General features: G+C 47.0%; 1 protein-coding gene across 1 annotated transcript; it reads right to left on the bottom strand.

The window, feature by feature from the left end:
* Nucleotides 1–260: 260 nt before the first annotated feature.
* Nucleotides 261–2542, bottom strand: CITED4 (Cbp/p300 interacting transactivator with Glu/Asp rich carboxy-terminal domain 4). The gene is made up of 2 exons (XM_006273976.4): nucleotides 2447–2542; nucleotides 261–2252 (listed from the first exon to the last, which is right to left on the bottom strand). The coding sequence occupies exon 2, from the start codon at nucleotides 2237–2239 to the stop codon at nucleotides 1622–1624; it is 618 nt and encodes a 205-aa protein (XP_006274038.1). The 5' UTR covers nucleotides 2240–2252; nucleotides 2447–2542; the 3' UTR covers nucleotides 261–1621.
* Between the last annotated feature and the right edge of the window lie 15422 nt (nucleotides 2543–17964).

Raw genomic sequence — 17964 nt, 5'->3', positions numbered from 1 at the left:
TTGCCCTCTTAAAAAAAGGTAGCTACCAGGGATGTAGGAGTCCCTTCATCTAAACCATGCTCCATTTAAAAGGCTTATTTAATTCTGGGAAGCTTCAGTAGTATATCCTTCATTCAAATACCAATACAGCAAAGCCAGATTTGCCACAGCCCGAATCAAAAGTCCACTAGTGGGAAGAACTTTGTAAGAAAGCATTTGCCAATGGCCAATGATGCCTTGAGCACAGCTGGGGAGACAGACACCACCACCAAAACATGAAGGTCGATGAGGCTTTAGCTTTTATTTGGAAAAAAAAAAAATTTTTTTTTTTTTGTCTGTACTGTACATTAAATCACCAAGTCAATCAGCAGTGATGTGCTGCCATGTGCTATCAGCAGCAGGGGGCAGTAGCAACTAGGAGTTGCCAATTAGCTTTTCACTTTGCAAAGGACCTGGAAACAAGAGACAGAAGGGGAAACAAAAACCAGCTAGCATTAACATTTTACCTTTTCTGACAGAGGTAATTAAAAACCAAGTCACCCTTTATTACATCAGGGCAGGTGCTGCATTTACATGGTCCCACATTTTCATGACAATTCTGCTGTTAGAACAGTCTGTAAGGCTTTTAAAAATTGCTGGACTAGTTTTCAAACAGCCATGATCTTAAAGCTGCAGTACTCTTTTTGTCATTCTCCTGACAGTCTCAAAGTCAAATGGCAAATGGAGCCCTTGCAAATAAATAATCATTGGGGGGGGGGGGGGGGGAAAATTATAAATAAAAGATTATATCAGGGATTATATAGGTGACATGGATTGCATTTGGTTTCAGAGGTATGAGACTTAAAGCTGCAGTCTAGCTCCACTTTATGCCTAAAAAACAACCCACCTACTAGCTTTACAGATGAGTATGCTGCTAAGATGGTCAGAACTAATGGAGGGCATAAATAATGATCCCTTTTCAAGTTAGAAGTAGAGACCATTCAAAACCTATTAGCCTTCAGAGACGAAGGGAAAAAAAGTGAGAGATTTGATTTTATGGAGGAAAAAAAAAAAAATCATAATAATTTGACAGCAAAAGCCAAGCCCTACCCCTTCTCTGCAAGGTGAGACAGCAGCAGCTCAGGCACAGAGATGATTTTGTCAACTTCACTGGCAATTCAGAGTGCTCAGGCAAACCCAGCTAGCTGTGCCTCTGCCTCCTGCAGTTAGAAGCTTAATTACGGAAAGTCACAAAGTCCATTGTTTCTACCGGAGACAGAAATCCTTTTAATGCCATTTGGGATGACCAAAAAAACAAAAACAAAAACAAAACAAAAAAACAAAAAAAAGGAAACAACCAAGACCACTCAGTCTGCATTTTAGTCCATCAAAACACTTTCCCCTTCTTCTCCCCACCCTTAAAAGCAAGAAAGGCTGCCCCCACACAGGAAAAAAAAAATAAAAATACAAGCAATCTAGTGCAAGCCATCATTGTCCAATGATTGTCTGTCAAGTTTAAAGGAGGTGGAGCATGGGAGGGACAGGGGCAAGAGGAGGAACTGTGGGGGGGGCAAGGGAAAGAAAGGAGTGGGGGGGGGGGGGAGGGAAAAAAAAAAAAAAAAATCAAAACCAACAAAAGAACAAGGACTGAATGCGAAGCCCTTCAGCAGCTGATGGCACTGGGCTGTTGTTTGCTGACGAAGTCCGAAATGAAGTCAAACTCGTTTTGTCCCAAGAAGAGTTCAGGCAGCTCCTGAATCCGGTCCAAACCCAGCTCCAAGACTAGAGATGTCAAAACCTCCTCATCTATGAGATCAGTGTCCATAATATTCAAAGTCAGAGCCGGCGAGGGCATATGCTGCATGCCAGGGTGCTGGGTGGGGCCCACCCTATACTGCTGTGCACCTGCTCCCATAGGACCATTGCTCATGCCCATCAGAGGGTGGCCTTGATACTGAGTGTTGAGTTTTTGTAGGTGCATGCTGGCCATGAGCTGCTGAGTGCCCACAGATCCCATGTACTGCTGCTGCTGGCTGGGGCTGCTGAACATCATAGCGCTGGGCATTTGGTGGTGGCCCATGGGTCCGCTCATGCTGGGTCGTGCTCTCATGGCCCCGTCCATGCCGGCCCCGCCGTACTGCATCATCTGCCCGGTGGCAGGTAGAGTCCGTAACACGTGCTGCCCGTGCTGCGGGGGCCCCTGCAGCCCGTTCATGCCCAGACGGTAGTTCTGGAGCCCGTTTGCTCCGTGGCTCAGGGACATCATCATGTGATCGGCCATGGGGACCAGCTCACTGGAAGACAAGAGAACAGGTCAGAGGGGCTCGCCAGGGGAAAGCCCTTCCCATGGCCAGGCGGCACCAGCCGCGGAAGCCCCCGGGGCCACAGCCGCAGCCGCGCCCGGAGCGGGGCCAGCCCCCCCGAGCGGCTCCGCCGAACAAAGCGGCAGCCAGAGAAAAGCGCAGCGCGGCCCGGCCGGGGCACGTACCGGCAGCAGGTCCGCGGAGCTCGCCGGTTGCGCTGTCCCGTGCGCCGCACCCGCGTCCCCGCAGCCGGGAGAGCCGCTCCGCGCCCGCCTTATAGCGCGGGCGGGCGGGGCCGGCAGCTCCGCCCCGCGCTCCGCATTGGGGCCGCGGGAGGGGGCGGGCACCTCGGCTCGGCTGGGCCCGGCCCGGGGGCGGACCCTGGGCGGTGCCGCGGGCGCAGCGCAATGGGCCGGGCGCCCTGCGGACGGCGCGGATCCGGCTCCTCGGGGGGCGCCTGCGGGCTGGCGGTGTGAGCGCCCGCGGCCCGTCCAAAATCACGAGGCAGACTCTTCAAAATCAAGAGATCTGGCCTGTAAATCATGAGATTCCGGGTGTTTTTAAGGGGGGTTATTTGTGAAAGGGGGTCCTCCATGCTCTGGCAGGTTTCATGGTGCTGTGGGTCAGGAGTGAGGGGCTGCAGCAGGGCTGTGGTTTGGGTGTGAGGATGGACACCCCCTCCCCCCCCAAGTGGAGGGGAAAGCAGAGCAGATCAAGTCCCCAGGGTGAGGCAGGGGGCAGGGCTGGGGTGAATGGGGCCCCAGGGCCGTGGCGGGTTGTGTAACAGAGCCGCAGGCAGCTCCGAGGAGGAGGCAGGGGTCCAGCTCCCAGCGGGTGCGTGCACCCTCCAGGGGAGGCATCGCTGGCATGTGTCCCCCGCAGGGCAGAGGTGGGCTGGGGCTCTGTACCCTGGTGCTTTTGCCTTGGGAGCTGTGTGAGGCCATTGCCACCCACAGGGAGGGGAGGGGATGTGCACAGCGGCCAGCATGCAGCTTCCGGGCCAAACTTTGCCTCAGGAGCTGCATACTGGCTGCACCATGCATCCCCTGCCTGCCTGGCAGCAGGAGGCAGGCTGGTGTCACACGGCTGAGCTCCTGGGGCAAAGTCTGCATGCTGCTGCATACAATTCCAAGGGGCATATGCCTCCCTCAGGGATGTGCACAGCTGTGGGGAGCCATGTCCCCTCCCTCCTGTGGCTCTGGACAAGCCTCTCGGGGCTGTCACATAACTTACTCTGACCCCAGGGCCCCATTCACCCCTGCCCCATTCCCTCCCTCATTATGGGGGCCTCGATCTGCTCCCCCACTCCCTTCCCCTCCATGTACCAGAAGAAAAAAATCTAGATTTGAGAGGTCTGTTGGAAGATCGTAAGTTGGAGTTATTTTGACTTAGAAATTGCGAGTCTCACGATTTTTTTGCAGCAGTTTGCATTACTGTGCCGGTCCTGCCTTGTTGGAGCTGCTGTGCTCCTGTGAAGCCTGGCCAACCCATGGTCTGGAGATGGCTGCACACGGACCCCTCGCTGTGGCCCGCGGTCACGCGGGACTGAGCTGGAAAGGGTGGGCATCTGCGCTGGGGGCATTGGCACCAGCCACAAGGGCATGCAGGACTTGTGCACTGCTCTTCTTCAGGGGCAGAGTGCAGCCAGGTAACCTAGTAGGTAGAGCAGGAGACTCAATGAACTTGGGGCCTATTCCTGTTGTTGCTGCCCTGGCCCCCCGATCCTTGGAGGCTGGTGACAGACAGTTGTTTAGATAACCCGCGATTCCAGGGGGATGGAGAGGAGGTGGTTTTCATAGCATGGGGAAAAGGACCTCCAGTGGGTGCAGCAGATGCACCTGCTTCCAGGCCTTGTGGATAGCAAGTTCTCAAGCTGTTCTGTAGAGAGAAACAATGGCAGGGGCTGCATGAGCGCTCTTTCTCAGAATGTGTGTAGCAGGTTTATGGGGTAAGCCAAGGTTCCTGTACGAGGAGCAGATATGGAAATAGCATCAATAATGTGTTTAAACAAGCCTCAGGCAGCTGTTCTGTGGCAGATGTTCAGAGTGCACGACTGTTTGTGCAACACAAAGGGGTACTTGGTTCCCATGATCTATCTGTACAACTCATTCTTGGCTTTACCACTTCAGTACAGTCCCCCCTTTAATTAAACTCATGGCCATAAAGTTTATACTAAATTATGTAGGAGTAAGCAGAGCTGAGCTGGAGTCCCCCACTTCAGGAATTCTTGGGAAGGTGAGGGGTCTCCTAAGAAGCATGTTGACTGAAGCAAAGGTGTGGGACACAAGGCTGCTGCTGCAGCGTGGCTGAGTTCAGCAGAAATGTTCTTGTTCTGAGGGTACAGGATGTGCAGTACTGAGCATTTCAGGGACTATTTGTCTACATTAACCGAGACAAAACCTGGGTTAATGACAGTTCAGCCTGCATAATTAAGCATATCCCAAAAGCATGGAAATCAGAAGTTAATGGAAATATCACATATTTTGTCATTTTTCCATTGCCAACAACACAATCAAACTACGTCTACAGTAGGAGTGCTTTACATATAGGACATATCACCCGTAATGTGAATGCCATTACCTTGGTAATACTACCCTTTGAACTCAGAGATTAAAGCCACTCCTGGAGTGAAACAAGCTGTGGCATTGAAATGCAGTTTTGATAGTATAGATTTGGTACATGAGAGCCTCCGGTTGGTACTGCTTAAAAAAAAAAAATCCTTTCCAGGGCCAAATCAGTTCCGAATGGAGTTCCAAATTTGGACTTAGCAGAGCTGAATTGTTCAAGTTTGTGGTGTGCTACCATTGGCAAGTAGTATCCTGCCTCCCAGACTCATCAGTCCAGGGTTTCAGGTACTCCCAAATCTCTGGCAGGTATCCTATGTGTAAGCCCCAAGGCCAGAGGTCTTGGGCCACACACTCACATGCTTGACCCACAAGGCTGTGTTAGAAGCCTGAGCTGCAGACCTGGCCTCAGTTATCCACAGTAACTCCCTGAGACATTTATGGCCCTGCTACAAAATTACAAAGAAGAGGACTCTTGTCTTCCCCTGTTCTTTTCTTTTGAAAGTTATTTAAAAAATACATCAGAAAGACATTAAAATTGTATGGTTAAGGAGTCAAAGGCAGGAAAAAGCAAACCTAAGTGTGCCTGCTCCAACTTTACTCTGACCCTTGTTTGCATACTTTACTACACAATTATGTGCTGTTTTTCAATGACTGGTAATGCAATACACAGTCTGGGAAGCAATGGGCAGGTAGTGCTCTTCATCTTGTTATTGTGGACTCTGTCAGCCTGAAAGAGAAAATACTAGAGAAGGTTATCAGAGGTTATTGAAAAAGGTTGTTTGTTATTAACTAAGTTATTTGAGATGCTGTGTGTAAGTAAACATTATATCATAAGGGAATAGAGTTAAACGTATGTGAGCAACCTTAACTTCAGTATTTCTTGGCTTACCAGAGCTTAATTACACAACATTATTATTTATATGGAATATCTAGCTATCGAATTATTGCTCCTTCTATGAACAGTTAAGATCAGATCAGGCCTGAGAGCCAGCAGCTCCCAGATCTGAGCATCTGGAGCTGTGGATGTTTTGTGAAAAGACATTAGCTCTGGATCTTACCCCCTACTGGTGCAACAGAGCCCAGGGATGTTGACCTTTGGGACATGTTGCAAGACTCTTATGTTTATGCTGGCTTTTACCTCAATACATACTTGGGATGGGTTTCTTCTGTTGTTTAGAGAAGTCTAATTTTTAGTGTTTCAGCTAATCATGAGTCAGTTAGTTAATCATTTAATTATGTAATGGTTAATTTGTTTTATCTCAGATATTTTTACAAGTGCATTATAAATCAAGAAATATACACACACAGGGTGCATATACATGTGTGCATTTACTGTGCAGTAACCAAAATTACTGTGCAGTACAGGTGCACGTCTACACGTGCACGCCTGTACTGTGCAGTACATATGATGACTTATGCTGACTTGAGTGTAAATTTGATATCTGCATTGTGCAGGTATCAAAGTTACTCCCGAGTAGTTACTGCGCAGTAACACACGTGTAGACAACTTACTGCACAGTAACACTGTGTGTGTGGACTGACTTGGGACTAATTTTAGTCCCAAGTCAGTCCACATGCAGTGTTAATGTGCTTTAACACCTGCATGTATAGATGCCCACCTACTTCTGTTTACTGTGCAGTAACTTACTGTGCAGTAAATTTAAGTTGATGTAAATGCATATGTAGACATGCCCACAGATATGCATATTTGTATGCACAGAGGCAAACAGGTATACCTGTGCATGTGTGCACTCTCTCTCTATCTTTTTGGATTTCTCCAGGGACGAAACCTGGGATCCTAGAGAAGTGCAAGCCTACTGTCCCAGCCTAAGTACATAAGAACTTAAGAAATGCCATACTAGGTCAAACCAGCATCCTATCTCCAAAGGCAGCAGAAGTGGGTGTTATAGAGAGGAAGCATGAACCAGATATATCTAGATGGGGGTGGGCAAAGTCCGGCCCACAGGCCAGATTGGGCCCCTGGCAGACTCCATTTCCCAGCAGACCCTGCCTGCGTTGCTGCTAGTTTCCATGGAGACCCCAGCAGCTGCGGGGCTGTGACAGGGCAGGGCAAGTGTTTCCATGGAGATGGGCCTCTGCAGTGCTGGGCAGGGAGCTGATCTGGGGCTGGGATCTTATAGCAGTGACAGTGTGATCTGGAGCTGGGGCAGAGCTGTGATCCATTGCCCACATGTCCTAGGTAGGGGCATGTGGGCAGCAGATCATGGTTTTGCCCCAGCTCCACACCATGCGGCCACCACTTCAAGATCCCAGCCCTGGCCACGGAGCAACTCCCTGCCAGTGCTGCTGGGGCCAGTCTCCGTGGAAACCCCTACCCTATGCTGTCATGGTGCCACTGCTGCTGGGGTCTCCATGGAAACTGGCTGCAGCGATGCAGGCAGGAGCTGCTGGGAAATGGAGTCCGGCTACCAGCCGGATCTGTCATTTTGCCCTCCCCTGATCTAGAGTGATCTATCTCCTATTCAGTACCCTCTTAGGCATCCACCATCATAGGTTTAGAGATGCCCAAGGAAACATCTGCAACCATTCTGTTCAATAGTTATTCTTCTTTGGCAATCCCGCACAGTCAAGGATGACTGTTGTACATGATTGTTCTATTTGTGGGTCTGAATATGGCGGATGAGGCTGATCGGGGATTGACAGACTGTCGCAATTTGGGCATGTGTTTCCAGGCGGGGTGGAAGGCTCTGGATTCTTGCTGTGGTCTGGAACACTGTTTCTGCCACTCCCACCTTTCTGTCTCCTGTTGTCATTGTAAGGTTTCAAAGTACTTGCAGCAGACACTTTCTCCATTTGGGGTGGTCCTGGGTGATAGTCTCCCATGAGTTGATGTCAATGTTTCATTTTTTCAAATTGATCTTGAGGACGGCCTTGAAGCGCTTTCTCTGCTCCTCTTGAATGTATGCCTTGACTGAACTGGGAGAATAAAACTTACTTTGGGAGCCTGGAATTGGAAATCCAGATGACATGGCCAGCCCAGCAAAGTTGATGTCAGATAATCATTGCTGTCATGCTCATAGTGTTTGCTTGCAAGAGAATGCTAATCTTGGTGCACCTGTCTTCCTATTGGATTCGATGGACCTTCTACAGGCAACATTGATGGTCCTTCTCCAATGATTTGATGTTCTCCTGTATGTTGTCCATATCTCAGTTCTGTAATGTAAAGTGAGGATCACAACTGCTTGATAAACTATGCGCTTGGTTTTGGATCTGATGTCATGATCTTTGGAAATCTGTTTCCTCAAGTGTCCAAATGCTGCTTTTGTACATTTGTGGCAATGTTGGATTTCTTCATCAATGTCAGCCTTCTGCGAGAGTTGGCTTTTGAGATATGGGAAATAATATTCTCCAGAGTCTCACCTTAAATTTGAATTACTGGAGCTGGGGACTGCTCATTAAGAGCTTGTTGATGGAGAACCTTGGTCTTCTGAATGTTAAGCATCAGTCACATTGTCTTGTGCACCTTGGTAAAAAAGTTGACGAGTGCCTGAAGGTCTGCTTCTGAGTGAGCACTGACTACAGCATCATCATACTGGAGCTTAATGAATGTGGTCAGGGTGGTCTTGGTTTTGGCAGAAGCGTGATTTGGCAGCTGTAACTGCAACTGAGCAACCCTCTTCAGGATCCTCTCTGCTTGCCCCACATGGAGAGGGGGCTAGAAAAGGTGCCCTAAATATAACCTGTCTGTTTTCTCCCTGACTGAATAACCACGTCCAGTGGGATCACCTTTACTGCAGTTGAAATTACTGAAGACACAGAATCAATTTTGGGACCTGGAACAACAGGAACCTCCTGGGCAGTCCTAATAGTGAATCCCCAGAGTGCCACACTGCAATTATGGCTTGAGAACTCAGGAGACACAACATCCATGTCACTGACTGAGTGAGACCCAGTGAGCAGGAGATGGGCAGCTCGAAGAACACGGGGGCCGCTATATCTTCTTCTGGAAGGACAAACAGGAAGGAGAATGACAACTTCATGGGGTTGGTTTTGCCATCAGGAGTGAACTCATAAACCAGCTCAATGAGTTCCCTCTCAGAATTAATGAGCACCTCATGATTCTCTGTCTTAAAGTGGCGGGGAGCCAATACGCCACTGTCATCAACACATATACCCTGATTCTTGACACCGCTGATGAAACCAAGGAGGAATTCTACGTCACCCTTGAACAAGTCCTTTCTGACATTCCAGAAGCAGACAGACTTGTTGTTTTTGGTGATTTCAATGCTAGAGTCAGAAGGGACTTGAACCTCTGAAACAGAACCATTGGCAAAGAAAGAGCCTGGTCAACTCCAACAGCATCCTTCTCTTCACCAAATGTGTGAAACATTGACTCACCATCACAAACACCCTGTTCTGCCAGAAAAACAGGCACAAGACATCATGGCAACATCTGCGATCTAAGTGTTGGCACCTGACTGACTATGTCTACTGGAAAATATCAAGACTGGTTTGATGAGAATGACTAGGAGATCCAAGAGTTGATTGACTGCAAGTGCAAGGCATTTTGTGCTTGGCAGAACAACACCAACTCCAAGCAAAAGAAATTAAATTTCTAACAAGCCAAGGCAGAGGTCTAAAGGAAGACCCACAATATGATGATCAGGTGATGGGAAGACAAGATGAAGGAGATTCAACATGTCACTGACATCCACAATATGCATTTTTTTTCAATGCTATCAAAGCCATCTACAATCTGAGCACTCAGGGACTAACCCCCTTGAGATCTAAGGATGGAGGAGACCTGAATAATGAAAGGAGAGTTATGGAAGGAGCATTTTAAAGACCTTCTCAGTTGAGACTGTTTTTGATGAGAGTGTTCTCAATGCTATCCTGCAATATCCAGTCAGAGATGATCTAAAAATCCCTCCAACCCTTGATGAGATGAGGAAAGCCAACAAGCAAATGAAGAACAATAAAGCATCTAGAGTTTCCGGAATCCTTGCTGAACTCGTCAAGCAGTGGGGAGAGGAGCTCACATTATGCCCTCATCTTAAGGATTTAGAATGATGAGGAAATCTCAGATGATCTCAGAGACACCATCATTGTGACAGTCTTCAAGAAAGGAGACAAGTCTGACTGGAAATTACAGAGGGATCACCTTGCTGCCCACCACAGGAAAGATCATTGCGAGAATGCTCCTGAGCTGTCTCCCTCCACTTGCTGAATTGCTGCTCCCAGAATCTTAATGTGAGTTTAGGGCATCAAGAATCACAACTAATATGATCTTCCAAGCTCACCAGCTGCAGAAAAACTTCTTGGAACAGCATAAATCTTTCTACTGGCCTTCTTTGACCTCACAAAAGCCTTCGACCGTGAAATGCTGTGGAGAATCCTTCTGAAGTACAAATGCCCACCGAAATTCATCACCATTATTTGCCTGCTCCATGATGGTATGTGAGTGGTAGCTCTCAGTACCAGATCTATCACAGATTCCTTTGAGGTTAAGATTGGAGTTAAGCAAAGCTGCGTTATCACTCCAACACTCTTCTCAATATTCCTTACCTCTATACTACATCTGACTACTAACAAGTCAGAGCAGAGCTAAACTACCAAATGGATGGTATGCTGCTTAATCTTAGCAGACGCCAATCCAATAGCTGTTAATAGATCTATCACCCCTTAATTTATCTAGTTCCCTTTTGAACCTGGATATGCTATCTGCCACTACCAAACCCTATAGCAAAGAATTCCATGTTACCTACATGTTGCATAAAAAAGTGCTTTATCTTGTTAGGTTTAAACCTGTCATCTACTAATTTTAGTGCGTGCCCCCTAGCTCTAGTTTTCTGGATTTGGTGAACAAACATTCTCTGTTCACTTGGTCCACACCTTTCATGATTTTATAGACTTCTATTCTTCTATTGCATCACCCCTCAGCTTTCTCCTTTCCAAACTGAAGAGTCTTAGCCTTTTTCATTTCTCCTGGTATCGCAACTGCTCCATGCATCTGATCATTTTGGCTGCCCTTTTCTAGTTCTATTACATCCTTCTGAGATGTGGAGACCAGAACTGCACACACTATTCAAGATGTGGCTGTACCATATGCAACAACCTCCATGTTTCTGCAGATTGGAATGCAAGTTATAGTGGAGTGATTTGGAAGGTGACACCAGGAACTCATATGCTTGAAGAATTTTGCAATAGCTCTGAGCATATACTGTACCACATGGCTGCAAGCAGCAGCACCGAGCACACAACTCTTCTAATAAAGATTTGAGTTCTGGCAATCCAAGTGGAGTTCCTCTATCATTGCACAGATCTATGCGCATGAAACACCATGGGTTTGTGTAATGTCATAATGATGTTTTCCATTATGTTTTCAATTCCATTCTGAATGATGCTCAATATTTTATTGTTTTTTAGGTTACTGCTGCACATTGAACTGACATTTTCAGAGAACGATCTACATTGACTCCAAGGTCTCCTTCCTGAGTTGTAACAGCTAGTTCAGGACCCAGTATTGAGTACTTACAGTTTAGATTATTTTTCCCCAGGTTCATTACCTTGTACTTGTTGACATTAAAGTTCATCTTCTATTTTTTTGCCCACTCACTTAACATGGTGAGATCTTTCTGCAACTCTTCTTTATTAGCTCAGGACCTAACTACCCTGAATAATTTTGCATCACCTGCAAAGTTGGAGATTTCATAGTGCACCTTCATTTTCAAGTCATTCACAAAAATATTGAACAAAAGTGGGCACCACACAGTTCTCTGTGGGACTCCCTTTTCGACCTCCCTCCATCCTGAAATATATCCCTGTAAGCCCTGTCCTTTGCTTTCTATCATTTGACCAGCTCTAAATCTAGAAAGGAACCTTCCCTCCAATCCATGGCAGTGCAGTTTTTTTTTAAAGCCTTTGATAAGGAACCTTTTTGAATGCTTTTTGAAAGTCCAAATATGTTAGGTCAAATGGATCTGCCTTGTCCACTTGCTTGTTAACATCCTCATGTAATTCCAGCACATTTGTGAGGCAGGATTTCCCTTTTAAAAACCATTCTGGCTCTTCCCCAGCAAATCCAGGTGACTGTTGATTTTAATTTTAATTATAGATTCTACCAATTTGTCCATGGGCAACTGGTGCCACCTTAGTTGGGGGGGGGGATGTGCCCCCCCTGTGACCAGTCTTGCTGCCCGGGGGCATCCCCCACAGCCGATCGCTGCCCAGGGAGGGCCCACGGCAGATCATGCTGCCCAGAGTTCCCTGTGGCTGATCGTTGCGGCCAATTGCTGCAGCTGCTTCTGGGATTAGCTGCAGCCACTTTTAGGAGCGGCTGCAGCAATTGGCTGGCACTTGTGGGGGGGCATCGGTGCTCCCACCTGCCCCCCACCGTCCATCACCTAAGCGGCAAGCATGGCTGATCAGGGGATGCACTGGCACTCTCGGGGTGCATGTGCACCCAAGGTGCATCACCAATGAATTTGTCAGGGATGCAAGTGAGACGCATTGGTCTGTAGTTCCCAGGATCACCTCTGAAGCCCTTTTTGAAGATAGGTGTTATGTTGGCCACCCACCAGTCCTTTGGCACAGACTCCATTTATAACAATAGGTTACATGCTATTGCCAGCAGTTCTGCAATTTCACTTTTGAGTTCATCTTAGATGAATGCCATCCAGTCCTGGTAACTTATTAGTATTTAATTTATCAGTTTGTTCTAAAATTCCTTCTGTTGTCATATCAGTGTGGTCCAACTCTTCAGACCCATCTATTAGGATTAATTTGGCATGAGAATTTCCCCAGTACCTTCTGTAGTAAATACCAATGCAAAGAATTCTTTAGCTTTTCTGCTATGGCCTTATGATCCCTGAATCATCTTTTATACCTTGGTCATCTAATGGTCCCACCAATTTTCTAGCTGGATTTCTGTTTCTAATGAATTTTTAAAAGTTGTTATTATTAACTTTAGCATCTTTTGCTAGGTGCTCCTCAAATTCTTTTTTAGCCTGCCTTATCTTGCGTTTACACTTAATTGCTAGAGTTTGTGGGCTTTCCTGTTTTCCTCATTTGGGCATGCCTTCCAAGTTTTTTCAAGGATGACTTTTTGCTTTGAATGGCTTCCTTAACTTTGCTATTAAACCATAGGAGGGTTTTATTAGTCCAGGAAAATTCTCTCCAGGAAAATTAGGGCTAATTTGAGTTAATTGCTGTTGAAGCCTATGTGAAAATGGCTGTCCCCTCCCCCCCCACGTCAAAGCCCAGAACAATCAAGCCCCCCCCCGCCCCCTCCAACTCCCAGAAAACCTGTTCTCTGTTTTTAGCTTTAGTCTTAAGTCAGGCAGAAGGCAGGGTAGATTGTACCTTACAGACCAACTAAATCACAGATGCATAGCTTTCATAAGCAACAATTTACTGGATGCTTGTGTGGAGGTAGGTAGAAAGATCCTTAGCTCAAGAATCACAGAGGAGCTTGAACCTACTTTAGGAGCTATCCCATGGGCTGCCTGCTGTGTTTAAGTAAAGCCAATGTTTTTAAAAGGGCAGCAGCTTATGTGTGAATGAGCTGAGAATGATTCAAATGCAGCAAACCTGCTCCAACTTTAACCCTGGATGAAGGAGGACTGAAGTTGGAGCTTTTCTGCATATGAACTGTTTTCAGCTCATTCACAGGTAACAGGTAGAACAATCTGCTTTACACAGTATGGCTGGAAACAGGGGTTGGGGGGAAGAGTAGCACCAGTATTAGACAAGTTTTTCTTTGCTAAGGGTTGTACTGATTTACCAGTTTTGCAGTAGAAAAAATACCACTCCTAAAGAGCTACAATGATACAAAAACATAGTCCAAGCCAGATCTAAACTGGATCTGTATCCCAGTGAGCACAAAGTCTGGGAGATTCCCTCACATTATGTACTTTCTCTGTAGTCTTCTACAGGCTCTAAAGGACTCTTTGATCTCTGCTGGAGATGAGTTGGGGCATTGTTCCGGGGGGGGGCTAGGGCTATGAGGGGGTGTATTATGGGAGATGTTGCTTTAAGTTTGGGTTTCCTGAATTCCAGAGGTTTACATTTGCTTTACTTTAGCTTTATATTTCCTTTTTTAAAGTGTTTGATGTTTTGGAAGAATACAAGACACCCCTGCCCAAGCCTACTTAGCATTAACAGATTGTTTTGGGCAAAGAATTTCACTTGTTTTTAAAGGAAGTGGTGGTAGGAAGGGGGGCACATGCCTCCACTAGGGCTGGTAAATAGGGGTGCACCAATAAAGATTTCTTGGCTGTACTGATGGCTGATTATTAGCCAACCATATTGGTGAATACCAATTTGATAGCCGATTTACAGGAATGCAGTCCGGCAGCCTGGAGAGCAGCATGTGGTCGGTAAGTCTGTAGGGGCAAAGAGGTGTGGGGAACTGCAGATCGAGGCCCCCATGGTGAGGGAGGGAGAAGGACAGGTGCTGCCCAGTGGGGCAGTGAATGGGATGAAACTGCAGGCAGCTCATCTGGGGGGTGCAGGGGGTGGGGAGGGGGAGAGCTGCCCCACCACTGTGTGCACCCCCGGGAGAGGCATGGGGAGCATCTGCCCCTCCAGATTTGTGCATGGGGTGAGGGCAGGTTGCCTGCTGCGGGCTTGGGACCAAGGGCTGTGCCAGCCTTTTTGCTCTTGAAATAGTTTCCCCTAAAAGGCAATGAGTTCCAAATACTCATTGAAATGAAACCAATCAGTTTGTGGTGGATCAGTGCAATAATTTGACCCTCAAATGTGTGCATAAGAGTGTTCATGAGAACTACAAATGTTAATGTCAAGTGAGATTTATTGGTGGCACTGTAAAAGACTCCTTCCTCAAGCTACCCCAATTTGAACTTTTGAAGTACCTGGAGTCCCAGTGAGGTAGAGAGAAATCAAGAGCCTCAAGAAAATCTTAGTGATTAAGTTTAACAGCAAGTAGATAAAGTAGCTGTTAAACATTAAACTGCTCTTAATCATAACTAGAATGTTGCTGCTTCCCAATGTAGCATTCCACAGAACTAGCTAACATGGGTGGATGTGCATGCATGCATGTAGGCCTGCATATCACTTTTACTGCATGGAAGCAGGTTTACTGAGCTAGATATCAGGCACACCACTAAGAGTGAATTCATTGTTAGGAACAAGAGGTGGTGCTTGTGATTTCAGCATAAGGCGTTAAATGTTCTCTTCCTACCACTGTTGCTGTGAAGTTCTTAGAGGTCGAAGAGTACAGCATAGTGATCTCTTAGACTTGCTAGGTGGCAGTTCTACCTGTGCAAATAATCTATGCTTATGACATTATATACTTATCTTCACATGTCTGTGGCTTCTTTCCCTTACAGGTCTGCAATATTTATATTTTAACAATAAATTGTGCCTGGTGACAAATCCCATTCTCTTTGTACTTTACATTTGGATTGTTTTGCACCATATGAATTTGAACTGTAGCTCTCCCATGGCTGCAATGGTGAAATTCTCAGCAATGAGATTTCTTCCTTATTTGTTTTATCAGGCAGAATATTTGTTCCAAGGGAGTTTACATTGTAAGTCTTTCCTTGAACTGCTGAGAGTTGTAAAGCTTTTATACCTTTGATATCTTGCTGTGGTAAAATATCAAGTTTAATTTAATGTTCATTGTTAGCTGTTAGAATTCTCTACATGATGTCCAGAAAGAAGCCTTAACAAAAAATCTAATCCACACTACACTGCACATGTAGCTCTCTGCAAGCTTGCTGTCAATAAACTGATCAGGAGAAAAGAAAGGAGTGTAATTCACACTTTTAAAATTTATTTTAGGAACATCATAAATGGTTTAAAGGCATCATTGCACTCAGTGCAGGTAATGATACATGAAAGCAAAGCTGGGAGAAAACACAGACACAAGTAAACACAGTTTGTTCAGTTTGACATGAAGTCAATATGTCGACAAGCCAAGTTTTAGAAGTGAAAATGAACATAAAGCTCTTGGATAGATGTAATTCTGTGTCTCATTAGCACAGGAATGGTGATGACACTAGCTGATGATGGAGATAATTTTGGACAGTCATTACCAAGACCATTTAATAGAGTTCATAGATTTTTAGGGTCTGAAGGGACCTCAGTAAATCATTGAGTCTGACCCCCTGTCCTGGGCAGGAAAGAGCACTGGGTTCAGATGACCCCAGCTAGGTACTTGTCTGGTCTCCTCTTAAAGACCTCCAGGGTAGGGGAGAGCACCACCTCCCTTGGAAATCCATTCTAGATTTTGGTAACTCTCACCATAAAAAAAATCTTCCTAATGTCTAATCTAAATCTGCTCTCTGTCAGTTTATGGCTGTTGTTCCTACTAACCCCAAGGGGTGTCCTGGTAAGCAGAGTATCCCCTATTCCTTGCTGCCCCCACACCCTGATGAATTTGTAGATGGCCGCATGTCGCCAATGTGATTAAGCAGTTGGTAGAGCCAACCTTGTCGTGCATCCACAGGTGCTTCACAAACAGGTCCAGGGAAGTGATTCTCCTCCCCTATGCGGCACTGGTCAGACCTCAGCTGGAGTATTGTATCCAGTTCTGGACGCCGCAGTTCAAGTGGGATGCGGACAACCTGGAGAGGGTCCAAAGAAGAGCCACTTGCCTGGTTAGAGGCCTGCAGGGAAGGCCCTACAAGGAAAAGCTAAGGGACCTTAACCTTTTCAGCCTCTCCAAGAGAAGGCTGAGAGGGGACCTTGTGGTGGCATGCGAATTCATAAGTGGAGAGCAACATGAAGTAGGTGACGATCTGTTCACCAGGGCACCCCTGGAACGACAAGGAACAATGGCCATAAGCTACTAGAGAGAAGGTTTAGGTTGGAGATTAGGAAAAAGTTCTTCATGGTCAGGGTTGCCAGAATTTGGATTGGGCTCCCAAGGGAGGTGGTGCTCGCCCATCTTTGGGGGTCTTCAAGAAGAGACTGGACAGGCACCTGGATTGTTTCCTTAAGGCACAGCCACCCTTCTTGGGCTCCCATCCCTTCAAAACTCCTACTCTGCAGTGCGTCCTTGACTAATCGCCTGAGTGCATTGAGATCAGCTTTCCTAAAGTCTAGCACTTTCACCCTACTCGTTACCTTACCCACTCGATGTCTTATGTTGAATTCTATTATTAGGTGATCACTGTCTCCCAAATGGCTACCGATCTGGAGGTCCCCTATCATGTCATCCCCTGTTGCCAATACCAGATCCAGTATGGCATTCCCCCTAGTGGGACCATGTACCTCCTGTGTCAGGTGGAGGTCCTGTACATAGGTTAGAAACCTGCGTGAGCGGTGGGACTTTGCTGTCTGCGTCTCCCAGCAGATGTCTGGGTAGTTTAGGTCCCCCATGACTACCGCCTCTTTAGCTTTTATGGTCTCTGAGAGTTGCCTCAGGAGCCCCGCATCTATTTCTTCCCCTTGGTGTGGGGGTCTGTAGCAGACCCCTACCACCAAATCCCTTTCTCCTTGCCCCCCATGTAGCCTAACCCACAATCCTTCTACTTCCTCAACCTCGGATTCTGTCTTGATGAGGGTTGATGTATATTGCTTACTGACATAAAGTGCAACCCCCCCCCCCTTCCTTCCCCGACCTGTCCTTTCTGTACAATCTATAGCCCTCAATATGTACCGCCCAGTCGTGGGATGAATCCCACCAGGTTTCTGTTAGCCCCACTAAGTCATAGGTGTTTAGTGCAAGCAGGAGCGCTAGTTCATCCTGCTTGTTCCCCATGCTCCTAGCATTAGTATATAGGCACTTGAGCCCTGCAACTGGTGCCTTTGCTGCCCCCCTGCTCCGAGTCCCAAGGGGCCCATTGTTTCTTACCTTTTTGTTTCTTACCTGTTCTGTAGTGCTGGTCTCCCCATGGCTTTCAGGTTTCCAATGCTCTCTTTCTTCAGGCTGGTCTGTCCTTGTGGGTGCCACATGGTTTGGTGGTCCACAGCTTCCTCCGCCCTCGTACTCCCCTCCCCCCGACGAGCCTAGTTTAAAGCCCGCCGGAGGAGATCCGTCAACCTAGAAGAAAACACACGCTTACCTTTGGGGGACAGGTGAAGCCCATCCCAGCTGAGCATGTCCCTCGTCGTGATGTGCGGGTCATTGTCCAGGAAGCCGAAGCCTGCCTCGAGACACCACTGCCGAAGCCGCCAGTTGGTTTCTCGGATGCAGTTCTCCTGCCGTC

The sequence above is a fragment of the Alligator mississippiensis genome, chromosome 6, assembly GCF_030867095.1.
Source record: "Alligator mississippiensis isolate rAllMis1 chromosome 6, rAllMis1, whole genome shotgun sequence".
Lineage (NCBI taxonomy): Eukaryota > Metazoa > Chordata > Crocodylia > Alligatoridae > Alligator > Alligator mississippiensis.
This window is presented reverse-complemented; position numbering and strand designations above follow the sequence as displayed.

Coding starts and splice junctions, on each gene's coding strand:
- CITED4 (XM_006273976.4), bottom strand. CDS start 2,239: ATGGCCGATCACATGATGATGTCCCTGAGCCACGGAGCAAACGGGCTC.